General features: G+C 53.9%; 5 protein-coding genes across 11 annotated transcripts in view; 3 read left to right on the forward strand and 2 right to left on the reverse strand.

Moving 5' to 3' along the window:
* GAPVD1 (GTPase activating protein and VPS9 domains 1) overlaps positions 1-9,345 on the reverse strand; it is a 29,513-nt gene extending 20,168 nt beyond the window's left edge. The window contains exons 1-5 of one of the 5 annotated variants that reach the window (XM_079324448.1): positions 9,212-9,345; positions 8,470-8,518; positions 2,952-3,166; positions 1,779-2,622; positions 530-616 (exon numbers count right to left, since the gene is read on the reverse strand). In XM_079324448.1, the coding sequence (XP_079180574.1) occupies positions 530-616; positions 1,779-2,622; positions 2,952-3,136 (1,116 nt within the window). In that variant the 5' untranslated portion in view covers positions 3,137-3,166; positions 8,470-8,518; positions 9,212-9,345. The other 4 variants (XM_079324447.1, XM_079324450.1, XM_079324449.1 and 1 more) reach the window with 4 other exon arrangements.
* The window catches only part of HSPA5 (heat shock protein family A (Hsp70) member 5), a 458,542-nt gene extending 445,212 nt beyond the window's left edge, over positions 1-13,330 (forward strand). The window contains exons 1-9 of one of the 2 annotated variants that reach the window (XM_079324455.1): positions 9,330-9,465; positions 9,672-9,810; positions 9,999-10,230; positions 10,463-10,600; positions 10,859-10,971; positions 11,050-11,440; positions 11,710-11,947; positions 12,137-12,304; positions 12,456-13,330. In XM_079324455.1, the coding sequence (XP_079180581.1) occupies positions 9,695-9,810; positions 9,999-10,230; positions 10,463-10,600; positions 10,859-10,971; positions 11,050-11,440; positions 11,710-11,947; positions 12,137-12,304; positions 12,456-13,015 (1,956 nt within the window). In that variant the 5' untranslated portion in view covers positions 9,330-9,465; positions 9,672-9,694 and the 3' untranslated portion in view covers positions 13,016-13,330. Of the gene's footprint in view, positions 1-9,329; positions 9,466-9,670; positions 9,811-9,998; positions 10,231-10,462; positions 10,601-10,858; positions 10,972-11,049; positions 11,441-11,709; positions 11,948-12,136; positions 12,305-12,455 lie in introns of those variants that run through there. The other variant, XM_079324456.1, reaches the window with a different exon arrangement.
* ARPC5L (actin related protein 2/3 complex subunit 5 like) overlaps positions 1-19,374 on the forward strand; it is a 195,182-nt gene that overhangs the window by 172,211 nt on the left and 3,597 nt on the right. The window lies entirely within an intron of this gene.
* Positions 13,826-16,177, reverse strand: RABEPK (Rab9 effector protein with kelch motifs). Of its 2 annotated transcripts, XM_079324479.1 has the most exons (7): positions 16,017-16,172; positions 15,760-15,896; positions 15,531-15,683; positions 15,274-15,435; positions 14,878-15,027; positions 14,553-14,702; positions 13,826-14,366 (listed from the first exon to the last, which is right to left on the reverse strand). In XM_079324479.1, the coding sequence occupies exons 1-7, from the start codon at positions 16,073-16,075 to the stop codon at positions 14,086-14,088; spliced, it is 1,092 nt and encodes a 363-aa protein (XP_079180605.1). In that variant the 5' UTR covers positions 16,076-16,172; the 3' UTR covers positions 13,826-14,085. The 2 variants fall into 2 exon arrangements, with proteins under 2 accessions (XP_079180605.1, XP_079180606.1); XM_079324480.1 differs by lacking the exon at positions 14,553-14,702 and having other exon boundaries at positions 13,826-14,362; positions 14,862-15,027; positions 16,017-16,177.
* On the forward strand, positions 16,146-19,242 carry PPP6C (protein phosphatase 6 catalytic subunit). The gene is made up of 7 exons (XM_079324483.1): positions 16,146-16,281; positions 16,400-16,495; positions 16,584-16,649; positions 16,916-17,057; positions 17,431-17,510; positions 17,617-17,826; positions 18,456-19,242. The coding sequence occupies exons 1-7, from the start codon at positions 16,207-16,209 to the stop codon at positions 18,702-18,704; spliced, it is 918 nt and encodes a 305-aa protein (XP_079180609.1). The 5' UTR covers positions 16,146-16,206; the 3' UTR covers positions 18,705-19,242.

Below are 19,374 nucleotides of genomic sequence, written 5' to 3' on the forward strand. Positions count from 1 at the left end.
AGCAAAACTATGCAAAAATTAAGAGAAGTTGCTTGCACTAACAAAATACTTGGTGTTAAAACAGACATTATAGTAAAGTTGTCTTCAGATCAAAGTGTTTTGCTAGGTGCAGCTGAAACAGTAACTCAGTATTTCACAGAATCACAGACTGTTTTGGGTTGCAAGAACCTTAGACCAACCAGTGCCAGCCTCCTGTCTTGGGCAGGGACACTTTCCACTAGACCAGGTTATTCAAAGCCCTGTCCAACCTGGCCTTCAACACTTACCATGCTCAGTTGAAAATACCATTTCATTTAATTTTTCAAAATATTTTCTTTTAAGAAGTATTAGCAGAAGCAAGAATCCCCAAACCTTAATTCTAGTACTCAAGACTTTTTTCCTCAGCTTTGTGCAGGATTTAATCTGCTTTTCATTACATGTAACTTGGAAATGAAACATAGTAAGTCCTCTGCAAAGTCTGAGAAAGGAGGCTGCAGAAGGATGATGACGTATTCACCAAGTCTTGGATCTTTTCAGCCTGGATTCTTACTTTGTCAAATTTAGCCAGGTTGCTCTTCATACGTGGATCTCCCTCCTCAGAGCCTGTCATTGCCAGCTGCTGCAGAAGTCTCCCAACCTGAAATTTAAAAGAAGTACACAGAATAAGCCTTTGAAACCATGATGGACCTGATTATAAAAAAATTCCAAAAATCCTCCTCCATTCTAAATCCTTTTTTTATTTAATACTCCAAGGAATACTTCTGATTGAGTGGACAGCGATTTGTGCTTGCTTTCAAGAAAGAAAAAAATGCAAGAAGCTTTAGGAAAAAAAAGCAGTCATTGCCTTTAACAAGAAAATGTGCACACACAGTAGGCTGTGAGCATCCATACTTCCCCCTCCCAGGAACAAAGCATGTTTTGTTTTTGCAATACGTCAGAATTGAGAGTTGAATCTAGGTCATCTAAACCTAGAGATTTTCAAAGGCTGCATATATTTCACTAAGGAAAAATAGCAGGAGGGCTAACCCTCATTTCAGAGCACATATCCCTTATTCATCTCCAACTGCAAAACAAGCCTCAATTTAAAGAGCTGCCAACTGCTCTGCTGCAGCACGTGAGCAGTGACACAGGAGAGGATTGCTGCTGGATTTTAGAGACACACTGAGCAAAACTCACCAGTGACTGCACTGTGAGAATCACTCCCTGCCCACTTTGGACACAACAGTAAAAAGCAGGTTTTGTTTCTCTTGTGGAGGAACATCCTCAGTCAGACAAGTGTTGACAATGCCTTCAGATGACTTCTCTATGTAATTTCATTAAATTGTCCAAGTGTTTGCATAATGACAAAAAACTGGTCATGAGGGCTGGGGAATGCTCCAAGTAGAGCATTGGGCACTAGTGCCAGACAACAAGGGGTTTTCAGCAAAGTATTTCATTATTTTTTGCAATACCCAGTATAATATTTAGCATTAGCAAGAACAGCACAACATTCTTTTTCCAGAATTTGTCTTATAGTCACTTTTATGCCTCAGCTTCCATCCCTCAAAATTACACAGGATATTTGCAACTCTCCTAAGGGATACAGGAATACATGCTGTCAATTGTTTCAAGTCAGTATTTTAAGCAAACAGATAAACTTTGGAGCCTGCCTTTTCAGCAACAATTAAATATTTTGTTAGCATCCATTTTCCAAGTAGGAGAGACAGTACCTTCACTTTGACTGTAGCAGCACCACTTCTAGAGGGGACAAAAATGCCACATATATATATATTTGAAGACTGCCTTACTGTGAATCATACCTGCATCAGATTAAATCTTGCCACCTCGTTGATAGGAGCATCAGAGATGATGCCATACTGCTCAGGGTTGACAATGGCAGGGCAGATGAAGCAGGCCAGGAGCAGATCTGTGCACATGGCTCTGACCTCGCCAACCTCCAGCCTGTCCACACACGACAGGGTTTTGTACATCTGTGACACAATCCACCTCAAGCTGTGAGGGAAACAGTACGTGTTCTGTTTGAGATAGCCAATGAATTTGTTGACCAGGGTCACCAGCTTGGCCTCGTTGGAGTCAACCATCTCTTGGACTCTCTGCTTGAACTTTTCTGTGCCTTTCTCTCCAAACAACTTTTCCTGCTGTACTGGGGAAAATCTCTCAATTAACTTGTTTGCATCAGTTTCCAGGTGGTCTTCATCTTCAACCAGCAGCTGCATGATTGGCTCATGTAAGGTTGCAGTGAGGAAAAGTTTTGCAGAGAAGAGTCCTTCAGAGAAAAGCTTGAACAAGATGCTGAAGGCGCAGGTGCCTCGTCTCAGCAGCCGCCTGGGGTTGTCACTTTCCTTCAGCTCAAACTCAATCAGGTACCTCAGCACCTGCAGCAGGTAACTCTCATCCTCCTGCATGATGCAGTTGCCATAAATGGAGGTGAAGACTGTGTGAATGACACTCTGGGTGTTGTCCTGGTTGAGCTTCTCTCCAGCAACCAGGCAGGACGCAATAAGCCTTGGGTTCTCCCTCAGCCTGTTCAGGAATTCTCCATAAGCAGTCTCCTGGAACCCCAGCTGCTTGTATCCATCCACAAACTGTGTGTCCTCCAAGATTTTTGCGTGCTGGCAACATTCAGCAGGAGAAGCTTCAGCACTTCAAAGAAAAACATTGAAACAGTTTAAGTAACTCTTAAGTAAACAAACTTGCTAAGAGATGCCACCTGACCTATCTATTAACCAGGCTGCCACACAGGAAAAAAGTCTATCCAGAGAGTTGTTACAAATTATTTGCAAATTCTAGAGAGTTGGTTCTCACGAATAGTAGCAAAACAAACAAATGTATTTTTAAAAAACGCTTAAATATCCAACGAGTAACCGGTGCAAGATTCCCTAGCTGAGGTTTGGTTTATAACCTCGCTACTTTCCTGACCAGCACAGCAAAGGGCAGCAGAGCCCTGTGAGAGCTGGGGCAGCGGGCAGTACCTGGTGATGATGAGCCTGTCGAGGTTGATGCGCTGCTGCTTGGAGATCCAGGCCGTGCGGTACAGCCGCTCCGCCGTCTTCAGCACGTCGGCGTTGAGCCGCTGGATCAGCGCCTTCTCCGCCGTCACGTACAGCCGCTCCTGCTTCAGGTGGTGTGCCAGCGTGTGGATGTCCAGCTTCACCATGGTGGGCAGAGAGCAGGCAGCACAGCAGCCCTGCACAGAGAGCAGCTGGGGTCAGCACAGCCCCCCTGAACACACAGCACAGCACAGGGGTCAGCACAGAATCCCTGAACACACAGCACAGCTGGGGTCAGCACAGCACCCCTGAACACACAGCACAGCTGGGGTCAGCACAGAATCCCTGAACACACAGCACAGCACAGGGGTCAGCACAGCCCCCCTGAACACACAGCACAGGGGACAGCACAGCACCCCTGGCACACACAGCACAGCCCAGCACCCCTGGCACACACAGGGCACAGCACAGCATCCCTGGCACACACAGCACAGCCCCAGCACAGAGGGGATGAGTCCTGCCTGTCCCACAGGTGGCCAGCAGGGCAGGGAATGCCCACCACAACTAACAGCCACACCAGCTAATTTGGGAAGGACAAGGGTTTGATACAGATATGATCTGTACAGATCACAGTATCCCTGTCATGTGTATCAGTAATGGAGATGTCAGAGGGCTCTTGTGAGGAGCCCTTCAAAGCAATACTACAGCCAAAATAAAAACTCACTTCCCACAACCTGCAGTGACTCTGGACAAGCCCTGCTTCACAAACCCATTTAGACCATGCTTGAGAAACCACAAATAATGTGCTAGAATACCACGTGCTGGCCCAGTGCTCTCCCCTGCTAGTGTTTTAAAGATCTGTATTTCACTGTTCAGCAGAGCAGAGGTGATCCTCACTGAAGAATACAGATTAGCTCCCTAATTAGGCACAGGTTTCCCATTTGTTGGGTTTTTGCAGCCTGACAACCAGGTGCACTGACAACCATCACTGCTCCTTGTGTAATTAAGTCTTTTCATCTATAGTTTTAACCTCTCAACCAGAAGCCAGGCAGACATGAACAGAGAAGCTGCCACAATGCATTAAAAAATGGCAATTCCATTACTCCTGAAGGTTTAAAGGCCATTCCTAATAAACACAGGAAAGTGTGAAATCCCAAACTCAAAAAGACCCCAAACCAAACTAAGCAACCCTAACCAGAGGCTACAGCTGATGTATCCAAAAATTAGATTACAACAGGAACTTGAAGGATGTGCTAATTCAGATATTTTTAACTAGGACAGTCTCAGAGAAATGATTAGAAGAAACATTGCTGTTACTGCCAAAGTTCTTTGTGAAACAAATAACAACTTCTTGCAACAAATTTATTTTTAGTCTCAGAATTTAAGAGCCTGCAGAAAAAAAACAACCCAGCAGTAAATTTGCTACTGGCTGCAAACACAGTAGTAACCAGTTTTTAGGCTGTGAGCTACTGCTACCAGCCAAGAAAAAGAAGTTGAATCCATAAAACACATACAAACGAGCTGCAGAGCTGCCTCCTGCCTTTTCAGAGCTTCCCACTACAGGGCTGTGCTCAAGAGCTGCTCATATTTGATCAAACCTGAGCAGTTTTAGATGGCATTTTCAGGTGTCAACCCACAGTCTTCACTTTCCTGGACAGTCAGTCCAGGTGGATCTCTTGCTTCTAAGTTTGGGAAGGAAGGGGAGGCCCCAGGGAGCACCCCTATGAACAGCCTGCTGCCTCTGCCTGCAGCCCTAGGCCTTTGTTCTGCCAGACTCCAAACCAAGTCTCTATTTTTGTGTCACTGGTTACAAACCCATTTAAGAGTAGAGAAGCTGATTAAACAGCTCCTGAGGTGTTTCCTACACTTATAAGTGATGTCTCAGTTTCATTCAGGGTCTTTTTCTGTTTTGGTTTTTGGGTTTTTTTTTTTTTTTTTTCCATTAGAGAAGATGTTTCCAGCATAAGGGATGGGTAAAGCTCCCTCAGAAGCCTCTGAGGAAGATGCTCTGTTCCTTCCTCCTCTGCCCACAAGTCAGAGCAAGCTTCAAAAGCCCCATCAGCAAATGAGACAACAGTGTCCTGGAAACAAGAGACTTTTTGTGGTGAGGTATGATCATCAAAACAGCAGTTATATTGCTGGTACTCTTTTCTGGAGCTAGGGACAATGAAAAAAAGTGAAATATTCAAAATCAATATACCAAGTTAATACTCAGGAAGCAAACAAGACTCCCCCACAGTCCACAGTCCTGTTACACATGCATTAATCCACCTGTCCAGCAAAAAGGGGTCAGACTCCTGCATTGTACCATTTGTGGTGCCACCTGAAAAAAACTGGCAGCAGAAACCTCACCCTTACTTGGAAAGTGAGGTGATCACCCAGGAGAGGAACAACCTCCTCATGAAGAGCATCTCAGCCCTTCCACAGACACTGAGGCCCTGGGAAGCTGGGGGAAGTTGCCAACTGCTGTGCATTCTGATTTTTCCTTTTAAACTAATTGCCTCTCTGAACTCCAGGCCCAAAACAAGGCTCCAAAGAACACCCTTAGCTGCATCTGTGCTGCTAAATATACTGGTCCTGTGACTACCTGATAACATCCCATCAGTTGGCCACTACCCACGTGTGTGTCTTATCTGCCTCTGCTGCAGAGCACCAGGAATAACAAAAGCAAGAGGGGAATTGATCCAGAACTGAGCCACAGCAGGTTACTGTGCACCACTGCTTTGTCTAGGACTGTGAAAATCCACAGGATTCTCCTGTCAATCCACAGGAAGACAACTGCATGACAGCAGCTTCCACCCTATGTACAAAGAAATGGGATCAGCAGCTTCCCCAGCTTGGTGACCTCCATAAGAGTGCAAGTGGCTCAACTGCAAGGATTGTAGCTGAGATCCAGCTCTGTGGAGAGGAGCACCTCAGCACTGCCTTCCACCAGAGTTTAAATGAAGTATTCTGAAGCCACACATGCACAGCAAGCAACAGCACACACAACTCTGTCTTCACCTCTGGCAGACACCTGAGAACACCAAAGATGTAAAGCAGCAGTTTAACACACAATGCACTTCAGCAAGGCTCCATGAAGAAAACCCAAAAAACCCAGTTGGACAAGATGCACATGCTACTCCTCTCTTCAGACACTGGTATTGCCAACACAGCTTGTCCTGAAAGAAGAAACTATTGTACCACTAACACACCTCACTGCTCCTCCCCAAAACCTCTTCCCTTGCAACAGTACAAAAGGACAGTGGCTGCAGGCTCACTCTGCAGCCCTTGGCCACAGCCAACACTCAGTGACACACAACAGCTCCAGAGCAGAGCCTCTGCTGCTCCACAACTGGTTTGTCTGATTACCTTATCAGCTGCTCATAAACAAAAAGGTGTGGTAATTATCCAACAACCTGGTTTATGACTACCATGCACATGCCTGGAATAGCAGATATCTGTACACAGCTGTATAGAGGAGTCACTTTAGGATATTTAAATATCCAACAGCCTGCTGTGGCTGAAGGAACAACAGACATTTAAGACCGTGCAGATTACTTTTCAATCTTGGAATTTTGTGTTGATATGAAAACATTTCCATTTTCTGTCAGTTATTTCAAGACTTCTCAGGAACGTACAAGTGACTGTGACACAGCAAGAGCAGCTTAGCTCAACAACTCAAACAATTTCCCTTCATGATGCTCTACATATCAACAACAAAGACTGCATGACCTGACAGCATCTGAGATGCCTTGCCCTGCTGGCAGCACACATTTGTTCAGAACCCAAGGCACTCTGTCCTTTGATGAACACAGGATTGCTTCCCACTCTTAAAGGTCCTGGAAAACATGACATTGAATTTTCAGGTGCTGAACTCCACCTTGCTAAGTCTGTGGGTTTGTTCAGTGACATACAGGAACAAGCCACATCTCTGTTGCACATTCCTGTGATTCAGCTGACAGAAAAGAGATTAAATAAAGTGGTGAGTACTGCTGGTACACCTGATCCTTCCTCCTCCTCTTGTGTCTCCTGCTCAGGGTTACTTGCTCCTCCTGAGTCTCACTATGCAAGACTCAACTCCCAGAGCAAGTTTGGGCACATCTAAGGTAGGCAGGGCAGGGCAAGGCAAAGTCACTCCATCCTGCTGAAAAATAACTCCTAAGCAAACCTGAATGGCTCCAAAGCTAGCTCAGCCCTGATGAACCTCTTTACTCAATAGTATTTATAGTAGCCTCTCACAAGCCTTATTTCTCTACACAAGCCTTATTCAACCCTTATTTCTTTACACAAGCTAACTGCCTGTCTCCCCGAGTTGAGCTAAAAGAGCTCTTTTTTCAGTAGGATGGCTCACCATGACCTAGGGTTCACTGCTGAGCCCTCATGTTACAACACCCACCAGCTCCAACACACTGTCATTTGTGTGACACACAAAATGCAGGTCCACTGTCTAATTGACATTAATAAGGAACTCATCCCTCACGTTTGTTTCTGCCCAGAGGCTGCTCTCAGCCAGCCCTGGACATATTGTCCATCTACCTGCAAGGAGCACCTTGTTTCTTGTGCCCCATAAACTCATCAGCAAAGCACAGCATCAGTTGGCTACTAAATTATTTATTATGGCATTGCCATGTTGCATAAAATAAAAAAAAACCACATAATCGGGCTAAAATTTATTCCAGATGCTTGTGATGCTAGAAAATGGAGTTAGTTCCCTGTAGGTGAGGGTCACACTAATAAACTTTTAGTCAGAACAAGTGCAGAACTTGGAGCTGCTCAAACTGACAAAACAAACCTGTTCCCAGCCCGTTCTCCTGACAGCAGCTCCCTTCTCATCCACCAGGAAGAGCAGCTGCTACTGAGGAGAGTATATTCTCCATCTCACATCAAAACCCGTGTGGGGAACATCTTAAATATTTTGGAACCTTCCTCGGCAGCAGCAGTTGAAAAGTGTTTCCCGAAGCCACCATCCCGCTGCTTTTGCAGAGGATTTCACATTTCACACACTGCCCGTGCCACTTCCCCTCCATCCTCTTCCAATTGCAGGTTCTAGTCGTGAGTCAAGTGCATCGGCCACCAAAATAGCACTTTACCTATCAGTAAGAGTAGTGTCACATGCTCGCTCCGAGAGCTCCATCCCCACAGCTCTCAGGAGCGCGGTATCATGACTTTGCAAGAAAAACCAGCCTGGTACTGCCTGGATCGAGTTCTGCAGCGCTAGGGCTCTGTGAGTAACCGAAAAGGGAAGTCACCGCACTCGTCAAGTTTCAAGTTTTAAACCTGCACGACACAAAAGCCGCCAAGGAGCCGCGGCAGCGAGCGGCTCCCGGAGGCGCCAGGGCCCCGCCGCCGGGGGCTCCGGTTCCGAATGTCCCCGCGCGGTGCCGGAGCCGGGGCGGGCTGGGCAGCGGGAGCAGGGCACGGCCGAACCCCCGGCGAACCGCGCCAGCAACTTCTGCCGCCCCCGCGCCGCTCCCCCCGCCTCCCGGGCGCTCTATCGCGATAAACCCACCCGACATACCCTGCTCGGCTCCGTCTCTCCTCGGCTGCCCGCCTTCCCTCTCGCTTCCCTGCAAAAACCAAAGGGTTTTGTCAGGCCCCGGGCCTTCCTCCTCCTCCTCCTCCTCCCACCGCTCCCTCCTCCTCCTCGGGGGAGGCAGCCGAGCGCTGTCGCGGGATACGAGCGCGTCCCTACCCGGCCAGCGCCCCGGCGGCTCCCGCTGCGGCCCGGGCGGGCGCGGCACTGCGCAGGCGGCCCCGGCGCTCCTGGGACTTGTAGTCCCGGGGCCGGCGGCGGGAGCGGGGCCGGGCGAGGGCCGGCACCGGGCGGAGCCGGGGCCGCTCTCGGAGCTGCGCTGCGCCGTCAGCCCTCGCTCCGCCCGGCCCCGGCTTGTGCGTGCGGGGCTTGGTGTCGCGACATGGCGGGACCTCGCGACCTCCTGGTGGGACGGGTCCCGGTGTCGCCTCGGGGCGCTGGGCACACACGTGTCACCTCATCCCCGGCCGGGGAGGGACGGGGCTCTGCCCGGAGACCCCGCATGGTCCCGCCATGATGCCGGGCCGGCTCCCACCTGCCCGCACCTCCCTCCCGCAGTGCCCCGGTACCGGCCGTACCCCCGGTGCCCCCGGGAGCAGCGGCGCCCCCCCTCCACCGGCGGGTTATTCCCCCCCCCGGCCGGTAACCATGGAAACTTCCAGACGTGCCTCCCCCACCCCGCGGCCTTGGTCCCGCCCAGCCAATGGGGACGCTCCGCTTGGCTCACGCTTCTCTGTGGCCGCGGCCGGCGGGTGGAACCAATGGGGCGGCGCGAGGGGGGCGCGCCGGGCACGACGGAGCGGTAGCGCGGCTCTCGCCAATCGCGGGAGGCCAGCTTGGTCGCCGCCGGCCAATGGAGAGGCTCCAGCGAGGGCGCGGCGGCCAATGGAGAGGCTCCACGAAGAGGTAACGGAGGGTATAAAAGGGCGGGCGGCGCGGCCTGGCGGATCAGCGGCGATCGGGGCGCGGCGTTCTTGCACGGTGAGGGCCGGGCGCGGTAAGGGCCGCGCGGGGCTGGGCCGGTGCGGGGGGGATGGCGGTTGAGGTCACGGGAGGATCGGCCGGGGACAGGGGTCGTTCCGCGCGGCGGGAGCCGGGCGCGGTGAGGGTGGTTGCGGCGCGGGGAGGGTGAGGGGGGGCGGCCACGCACGTGGCGCCTCCGTTGTGTAACCGGCGGCTCTCGGTAGGTGGGCGCAGGTGAGCGGTCGGCATGAGGCTTCTGCTGCTGACGCTGCTGGCGCTGGGCGCCGTCTGGGCGGACGACGAGGAGAAGAAGGAGGACGTGGGCACGGTGGTGGGCATCGACCTGGGCACCACCTACTCCTGGTACGGGGGGACGGCCGGGCTGAGGGGCAGTGCGTGGGCCCCCTGTGGGAGGCAGGGCCTGGGGGCCCACGGGAGGCGCGGGGAAGCGGCTGCGGGGCCCGGGAGGGCGCAGGGAGGAGCAGAAGGAGGGCGGGGGGATGTGTGCAGGCCGCGGCCCCGCCTGACCGTTCCGCTCCCCCCAACCCCAGCGTGGGCGTCTTCAAGAACGGGCGCGTGGAAATCATTGCCAATGACCAGGGGAACCGCATCACACCGTCCTATGTGGCCTTCACCCCCGAGGGGGAGCGCCTGATCGGGGATGCTGCCAAGAACCAGCTCACATCCAACCCGGAGAACACCGTGTTTGATGCCAAGCGGCTCATCGGCCGCACTTGGAACGACCCCTCCGTGCAGCAGGACATCAAGTACCTGCCCTTCAAGGTGGGCCCCCAGTGCACAGGTGGGGGGATGGATGGGAGGAAATGCAGTTCTGGTCAGAAGGGGCATCTGCTCACAGTGCCCCCCAGGAGGGTTGGTGTGTGAACAACAGCTCCTGGTGTTAGCTGCACTCAAGTTATGCCTGTCATAGAGGTTTTGCTTGATGTTCAGAGAGAGAGAACCACAGGAAAGAATTGGAATAGTTGAATGGGACAGTATCCATTTGTTGCCTCAGGTGGTTGAGAAGAAAGCCAAGCCCCATATTCAGGTCGATGTTGGAGGAGGACAGACAAAAACATTTGCTCCTGAAGAAATTTCTGCAATGGTCCTGACAAAGATGAAGGAAACAGCAGAGGCTTACTTGGGGAAGAAAGTAAGTGCATGGAAAACAGTGATGACAACTTGAATTAGCAGCTGTAAGAAATGGGAGAAAGGGTAGGCTGAGTCAGGACTGACCTTGCCATCCCAAACCACAGTCAGTGCTGCAAGCCCCTTATGGGCTAAGCTGCTGCTGGGTCTTCATCTCTAGAGATGGGCTGCCTGTTCCCAGCACTGCTCAGAGTGGCTGGTACTATTTGCAGACTGTTTTTGTGTCATTTCTGTAACAAGGCTGTCCTCCCTCCCTGCCCAGGTGACCCACGCTGTTGTCACAGTGCCAGCCTATTTCAACGATGCCCAGCGCCAGGCCACCAAGGACGCCGGCACCATCGCGGGGCTCAACGTGATGAGGATCATCAACGAGCCGTGAGTGCCTCGCCCCGTCCTGCCCCAGGGCAGCTCTGGGCTGGCACCCCCAGCTCTGACAGCCTCTTCCCTGTACAGGACAGCTGCTGCCATTGCTTATGGACTGGACAAGAGAGAAGGAGAGAAGAACATCCTTGTGTTCGACCTGGGCGGTGGAACTTTCGATGTGTCCCTCCTCACAATTGACAATGGAGTCTTTGAAGTTGTGGCTACTAATGGTGACACTCACCTGGGTGGAGAAGACTTTGACCAGCGTGTTATGGAGCACTTCATCAAGCTCTACAAGAAGAAAACTGGCAAAGATGTTAGGAAGGATAACAGAGCTGTGCAGAAGCTGAGGCGGGAGGTGGAGAAGGCCAAGCGAGCTTTGTCATCTCAGCACCAGGCCAGGATTGAAATAGAGTCCTTCTTTGAAGGGGAAGATTTTTCAGAGACACTCACTCGAGCCAAGTTTGAGGAGCTGAACATGGTAAGTTTAGAAAGGTAAAGTTACACAGCCTCAGATCTGGATTGGGACTTGGGAATGTGCAGCATCTCATGCTGTGACATTGCACTTTGGAGTATAAATAACTCTGTGTAAGCAGGCAGCTGTTGCCTGCCAGGGAGCTGGGCCTTGCTGAGGCTGGGCCTCAGTTTGGCATCTCTGTTCCATAGTGGTTGCACTTTGTACCCCCAGGGCTGCACTATGGGGCATGCTGGGAATACAGTCTCTCAATCCTTGGGTTTTTGCCTTTGCAGGACCTGTTCCGTTCCACTATGAAGCCTGTTCAGAAAGTTCTGGAAGACTCTGACCTGAAGAAGTCTGATATTGATGAGATTGTCCTGGTGGGTGGATCGACTCGCATCCCCAAAATCCAGCAGCTCGTTAAAGAGTTCTTCAATGGGAAGGAGCCTTCTCGTGGCATTAACCCAGACGAGGCTGTGGCCTATGGGGCAGCTGTCCAGGCCGGGGTGCTCTCTGGGGACCAGGATACAGGTAACAGCACCTTCACTGCCACCTGAGAGTTGACTCGTCAGTGCCCAACATGCACTGTTAAGCAAATGCAGACAGACTTGGGTCTTTTCCAGTCCTTGGAGTTCTGTGCCCCTGAGGCATGGGATCCTGTCTGCAGTGTTGTGTTTTGTGTGGAAGTTGTGTCACAGTCTTGCCTTTGATCTGTTCCAGGTGACTTGGTGTTGCTTGATGTCTGTCCCCTGACTCTTGGCATTGAGACTGTTGGAGGTGTCATGACCAAGCTGATCCCAAGAAACACTGTTGTTCCCACAAAGAAGTCTCAGATCTTCTCCACAGCCTCTGACAACCAGCCAACTGTGACCATCAAGGTCTATGAAGGTGGGTGTCACCTGTGGTGTCCTATGTGACAGCTGGAATCTGCTCTATGGTTTTCACTCGTTCTGGATTGCCACAAAGGCTGTAGATACTTAGTTCATGGAACTGTGTCACACTTTGGGAAAGAAAGTAACCCTGTGTCTGTTTCTGGCAGGCGAGCGTCCCCTCACCAAGGACAACCATCTCCTGGGCACCTTCGACCTGACGGGAATCCCTCCTGCCCCTCGCGGCGTCCCCCAGATCGAGGTGACCTTTGAGATCGACGTGAACGGGATCCTGCGCGTCACGGCCGAGGACAAGGGCACCGGCAACAAGAACAAGATCACCATCACCAACGACCAGAACCGCCTGACGCCGGAGGAGATCGAGAGGATGGTCAACGATGCCGAGAAGTTCGCCGAGGAGGACAAGAAGCTGAAGGAACGCATCGATGCCCGCAACGAGCTGGAGAGCTACGCCTATTCCCTGAAGAACCAGATCGGGGACAAGGAGAAGCTGGGTGGGAAGCTGTCCTCTGAGGACAAGGAAACAATAGAGAAAGCAGTGGAGGAAAAGATCGAGTGGCTGGAAAGCCATCAGGATGGGGACATAGAAGATTTCAAAGCACAAAAGAAGGAGCTGGAGGAGGTGGTTCAGCCCATTGTTAGCAAGCTGTACGGCAGCGCTGGTCCCCCGCCCGGCGAGGAGGAGGCAGCAGAGAAGGATGAGTTGTAGATACCGGCGTCTCCGAATGTGGTGTGTGTATATATTGGACTCAGGAACACTTGTTTAAAATATTGAACTCTTAATTTGGAATGTAACTTTGAATCTTCACTCGTGAGTGGAGCTGGAACCGCTAGCCCGACGTGGCTGTATCCTGCTTTTCGTTAGCAGTTGCTCGATGTCTGGGGAGGGGAGCGGGGTGGGAGTGTAAATGTGGGTGTAGAAGTACTGGCAGTGGAACATTCTATTTAACAACTTGGTCATGTGAACTTGGTGTAGAGCTTTTCTACCTGGAGTGACCACAATAAATTTGTTATTTACACTGGACTCTGTTCTAGTTCTGTGATTTCCATTACCCAGCTCCAGTCAGGATCTGCATTAACCCTAAAGAAGGATGGAGTGCAGCTCACCCTCTCAAGGTCACCTTTCATGGGCGGGCTCATGGACAGTGGGAGGTTTGAAAGCAGGAGCTGAGCCTCTGTTGCCTTGGAGTGAGCTTGAGACTCAGTTTCTGAAGGGAGCAGGTGGACTTGGACCTCTCTTCAGTTTTACAACAGATCCTGATAAGGAAGGGGGGGATTAAGCCTGAGTAACTGCTGAAGGGGCAGCTTTATTGATCTGGGAGAGAAAGGTTATCCAGCAGAACCCAATGCCTACAGTGGTGGTGGTGCCCAGCAGTGAGGGAGGAGTTTGGCTTAATTATGTTTTTCTGCAGTATTAAAATTTCAGAACTTTATTAAAGTTCTCAGGAAACAGAACAGTTTTCTGAAGACTGAAGAGCAGTTTATACCTAGTAAAGATTCTTAAAAAAAAGGAGGATAATTGAAATTTGGTCTCTTTATTTAACTGATCCTTATCCAATCCATAGGATTAGTTAAGTCCAGAATGACCTTGTCTCTGCCAGCTCCAGCAGTGCCTTGAAGCACCCTTGCCCTGTTCCCTGGGCTGGGGCTGCAGCAGGACCATGCTCAGGCAGAGCCCCTGTCCCTCAGGGGTGTCAGCACCGTGCCAGCTGCCCAAGGGTAAGGATGTGCTTAAGGGACAGAATAAACCCCACAGGAGGAGGCTGCTGCTGTGGGACACTAGTCAATGAGGGTGACCAGGCAGTCCCTGTGTATCTGCCCCTGTGTGTCCATCCCCCCAAAAACAAACAGCAGATGGACAAAGGTGTCTTCAGCACAGCCCTCAACCTGCTGGAGGGGCTCAGCTCTGTCACCTGCTGCCAGAGGTGGCTGTGTCCCAGCTGGGGTCCCTCCTGTGTCCCTGTGTGCCCCAGCCTGCCAGGGAATGACACACATGGCATGGTCCAGCCTCCCGCTGGGCAAGGGAGATTCAAACTGCAGGAGTGTCCACTGCTGCCTTCCTGCAGTGAAAACACAGTCACAGCTTTAGCCACCACACACCAGACAGCAACACCATTAACTGAAACAGTTTAGAGCATTCAATCCTGCAGTGGTGTAACTCCAGGAGGAAGCCCAGGACCAGAGCAGGTAACTTGTTCCCCAGCTGCCTGGCATCCACCCTGGCACCCCTGAGAGCAGCTCCCCACCTGTGTGATACTTGTATGTAGTATCCAGTGTCCCATCTGGACCTATTCCACCAAAAATGTACAAGTGGTCCTGGAACACTGCTGAGGAGTGGGAGGCCCGTCCTGCAGGGACGTCCCCAGTGGCTGGGATCTTCACCCACCTCATGTCATCTGGTGCAGGAAAACAGCACATCCATGCTTAGGCATTATACAAACCCCAAACACCTGACAAGCAAAGGCTAATATTTCAAGCATTTAAGAGCTATTATTTCAGAAAAAGATGCCCCCCCAAATCAAAGCACATTGCACACAGGTACTGCCCTGCTGTACCTCCATCCACACTTACTTGTATCGATGCAGAACAGGTCACTGTAAAAAACATCTCCAGCTAACCCTCCATGGATGAAGAGTTTGGTCCCAACTGCAACCACGGCGTGTCCGTGCCGAGGAGAAGGGGGATCACCGTGAGTCTCTGGCTGGGACCAGGTCAGGGTGGCTACAATTGGGAGCATGTGTGCATTAGGAAGAAAACTCTGGAAATTCTACAGACCAGCAGCCCCATAGCCCTGCCAAGGCTTCCCATCCGAGCCACGGGGTCTGAACTCCCAGGGAGCACACGAACATAAGGGCCTGTCAAGAGAACAGCCACCCATCCGGTGGGACCCATCTCCCAGCAGAGCTCACCCTTCCCCGGCCCTGACTAAAGCCCAAGGGCAAAGCTCCCCCCGGCCCGCGGAGGCACCTGTGTCGAACACGTGAAGCCGCTGGTCTTTAACCGGCTCCGCGCCCTTGTCTCCACCCCCGAACACGAACAGACGGGCCCCGATGGCCGCCGAGGACGTGTGGAATGTCCGAGCTTGTGGCTGCACCCCCCTCACTGCAGGGCTCTCCCACGTTCCTGTTTCTAGTTAAGACGTTTAATTAGCCAACCACCAAGCTGGGAACAGGAGCCACGCGGGAGCCCCGAGGGCAGCGGCGCTGCGGGCCCGGGGCACTCACCGGGGTCCAGCACCTGGACGCAGCTGCGGTTCCCCGCGGGCTGGGCGCCGCCGAACACCCAGAGGCGCGGCGGGCCGGCGGCGGGCAGGAACGTGGCGTGCTCGTAGCGCGGCCTCAGTCCGCGCCAGGCGGCGGGGACCCAGCGGAGCGGGGCTGCGGAGGGGACAGGCGATCGCACCCGGCGCCGCTCCCGACCCCGGTTCCAGCCCCGCCCGGCCCCGGCCCTCACCCAGCTCCACGAAATGCGCGTCCGCGAAGGCCCCGGCGGGGTCGGCGCCGCCCAGCAGCAGGACGCGGCCGGGCAGGAGGAGGCAGCCGAGTCCCACGCGGCCGCGGGGCCGCTCCCCGCGCGGGCTCAGCCGGTACCTGCGGGGCGAGGGCGGCGCTCAGGCGGGTCCCGCCGGTCCCCCCGCCCCACTCGTGGCTGTCCGCCCATCACCCCCGCGCCGCTCGCCGCCGTGCCGCCGCCGCCCCCGTCCCGCTCACCACTGTCCCGGGCGCGGCCGCTGTCCCGGCTGCAGCAGCGGCAGCGCCCGCGGCGCCATCGCGGGCCCGCTGCCCGGCCCGGCCCGGCCGGAAGTGCCGCCGGAAGTGCCCTGCGCTTCCGCCCGCGCCGGCGGCGCGCTCCGCCGCCCGGAAGTGGCGGGGGGGCCGCTTCTACCGAGCCCGTGCCAAGATGGCGCCGCTGGACCTGGACAAGTACGTGGAGATCGCGCGGCTCTGCAAGTACCTGCCTGAGAACGACCTCAAGGTGCGGCCGCGGCGGCGGGGCCGGGACCGGCGAGGGCGGGCCGGGGCCGGGCGGGCCGGAGCGGGCGGTGCCGGTGGTCCCGGCGCTCACCCCGACCCCGCCTCGCTCTCTCCCGCAGCGCCTCTGTGACTATGTCTGTGACCTGCTGCTGGAGGAGTCCAACGTCCAGCCCGTCTCTACGCCCGTCACCGTCTGCGGGGACATCCACGGGCAGGTAAGGCCGGGCGCGGCCGCTCCCGGTGCAGCCCCGGGCCGCAGCCGGTGCCGGTGCCGGTGCCCCTCACGCCTCTCTCCCCCCGCAGTTCTATGACCTGTGCGAGCTGTTCCGGACCGGCGGGCAGGTCCCCGACACCAACTACATCTTCATGGTAGGTGCGCGGGGCGCGGTTTGAGCGGGGCTCGGGGCTGGAATGAATCGCCGCGGTTCCGAGCCCCGGTGTGGCGGAGCGCCCTGCCCGGCCCGGGCCGCGGGGTCCCGGCAGGGCAGCGGCGGGGCCCAGCGCTGACACTCCGAGGGGCCGGGCCGGTCCCGGCTGCCCTCCGGCGCTGGGTGTCTTTGTGTCAGCGCGGTTCGGGGCGGGTGTCACTGCGCTCTCGGGTGACTGTTGCTCCGTGTGCGGCTCTCTGCCCTCAGGGGGACTTTGTAGACCGAGGGTATTACAGTCTCGAGACGTTCACCTACCTCCTTGCACTAAAAGCCAAGTGGCCTGACCGTATCACGCTGCTGCGAGGCAACCACGAGAGCAGGCAGATCACCCAGGTGTACGGGTTCTACGGTGAGTCCCGCCTGTGCCACACCTGCAGCTCTGCCCTGGGAACCTCTGCCAGGACCACGGTACCCGGGCTCTCCACAGGCTGGGTGGGACACGGCTCCAGTGCTGTCATGTGTTAACATTGTGTTTCTGGGCTGGAGTGTGTTTGAGGCAGATCTTGCTGCTCTTCCCCTCTGGCACGTGGGGTTTGTGTTTGTGTCGTGGTGTCACGTTCAGTTGCACAGCATGAGGTGCTCAGTCCCTCGTGCTGGTGCTGGACCCAGCACAGGGCTCGTGGAACACACCTGAGTGTGCAGGTTCTGCTCTCAGCATTTGCTGTGCCTGTGTTGCCTGTTTTGCTGTGATCCATGAGGAATAAAACCATTGTCTCCAACAGACGAGTGCCAAACCAAATACGGGAACGCCAACGCCTGGAGATACTGCACCAAAGTCTTTGACATGCTGACAATAGCAGCTGTGAGTGCCAGCACCAGCCAACAGCAGCAGCACTGTCCAGATGGGAGCTGAGCTGTGCAGCTCCCCTGGCAGCAGTGCTGAGTGTTGGGTGCCCATTTCCCTGCAGTTAATAGACGAGCAGATCCTGTGTGTGCACGGGGGCCTCTCCCCAGACATCAAGACCCTCGACCAGATCCGGACCATCGAACGGAACCAGGAGATCCCTCACAAAGGCGCCTTCTGCGACCTGGTGTGGTCGGACCCCGAGGACGTGGACACGTGGGCCATCAGCCCTCGGGGGGCGGGCTGGCTCTTCGGGGCCAAGGTCACCAACGAGGTAATGCTGCTGCTCAGGGACACAGCCCACGAGTGGGGATGGGGGACTGAGGGGCTCAGCTCAGTGTCCCTGTTTGAGTGGACTGAGGGCACTGTCACACCTCTGCCGTAACTAGTGGTGGTGGGGAAGCTTTGCTTGTGCCAGCTGAAAAAAATGAGGCACTTGAACTTAAAAGCACAAATGTAACTGCCAGGTCTACTAATACCCATCGTGGTTTTGAAAAGTGTGATGTGGTGAGACTCACTAGTGTCCCTGGGCTCTGTGTCGGATGCTTTCCTAAGGATCTGGGAGAAAAATACCATTTTTAAGCAATTATTGAGTTAATTTTGTTGTGTTTGCACTGAGCAGACTCCTCAGGGCTCCACACACCGGCCTTGCCAGGCTCTGACCTGGCCACATCACAACAGCCCTGCATTGTCCTTCAGGAAGGGTTGAGCCTGGGGACAGCACAGCCCTGCTGCCTGGATTTCATGCTGTTCCTCAGTGCTCAGGTGTATTTCACAGGGGTTTCTCACTGCTCAGATCTCCAAACCCCCTGCTCTGTCCTCCCTGCTGCTGTGCAGGGCCAGGCCAGGAGCAGGATGCTGTGTGGGCAGTGGGACACACTGACCTTCCCCCTTCCCTTGCAGTTTGTTCACATCAACAACCTGAAGCTGATCTGCAGAGCACACCAGCTGGTCCATGAAGGATACAAATTCATGTTTGATGAGAAGTTGGTCACGGTATGGTCAGCTCCCAACTACTGCTACCGCTGCGGGAACATCGCCTCCATCATGGTCTTCAAAGATGTAAATACAAGAGAACCAAAGTTATTCCGTGCAGTTCCAGACTCAGAGCGTGTCATTCCCCCCAGGACAACCACGCCCTATTTCCTCTGAGCCCTCGCCCGCCTGCTCTCACCTCTCCCTGTCCTGCCCCTTTACAATATAACTTTTTATTGAGCACTTTGCTGCTGAAATGCTGCCTCTTGCCTTTTTTATTTTTAAATTATCTAAATTTATTGTGTATTATGGTGTCTGTAGCAATTTTTTCCCCCCTCCCCTAGATTAATTTCAGAGTATTTGTAATATGTCCTTGAGATTTGTACTACTGCATGTAGTCCTCGCCTAGTCCTGGGTTAGATGAACCGATTCCTTTAACACCACGCTCCGGGAGCCGCTCGGGCCCGTCTCTCGTTCAGCTTTTTGTTTTTGGTAAGTTTTAAGAAATTTCAGCAGCAAAGTCAGCGCCCGGTGTGCGGCGGGGCCGGGGCTGCCCGTGCTGCCAGCCTTTTCCGAGTGTTACGTGGATCCCAATAAAGCGGTCCAAGGGCTGTTCCCGTTCCCGGTTTGTTCCGTTTTCCTCGGGATCCCGATGAAACCCGCGCACCTGCTGCAGCGACGGGATTTGTACATTAAAGTCATTGTTCGGATTTTTTCCAGGCTCTGTTGTGTTTTTACTGACCCCCTGTGTGTGTGTGTGTGTGTGTGTGTGTGGGACCCCCGCGCGGGCGGGGCGGGGCGGGGCGGGGCGGCCGCGCTGTTCCGGTTCCGGTTCCGCCGGGCCGGC

Source organism: Erithacus rubecula (assembly GCF_903797595.1).
Source record: "Erithacus rubecula genome assembly, chromosome: 21".
NCBI lineage: Eukaryota > Metazoa > Chordata > Aves > Passeriformes > Muscicapidae > Erithacus > Erithacus rubecula.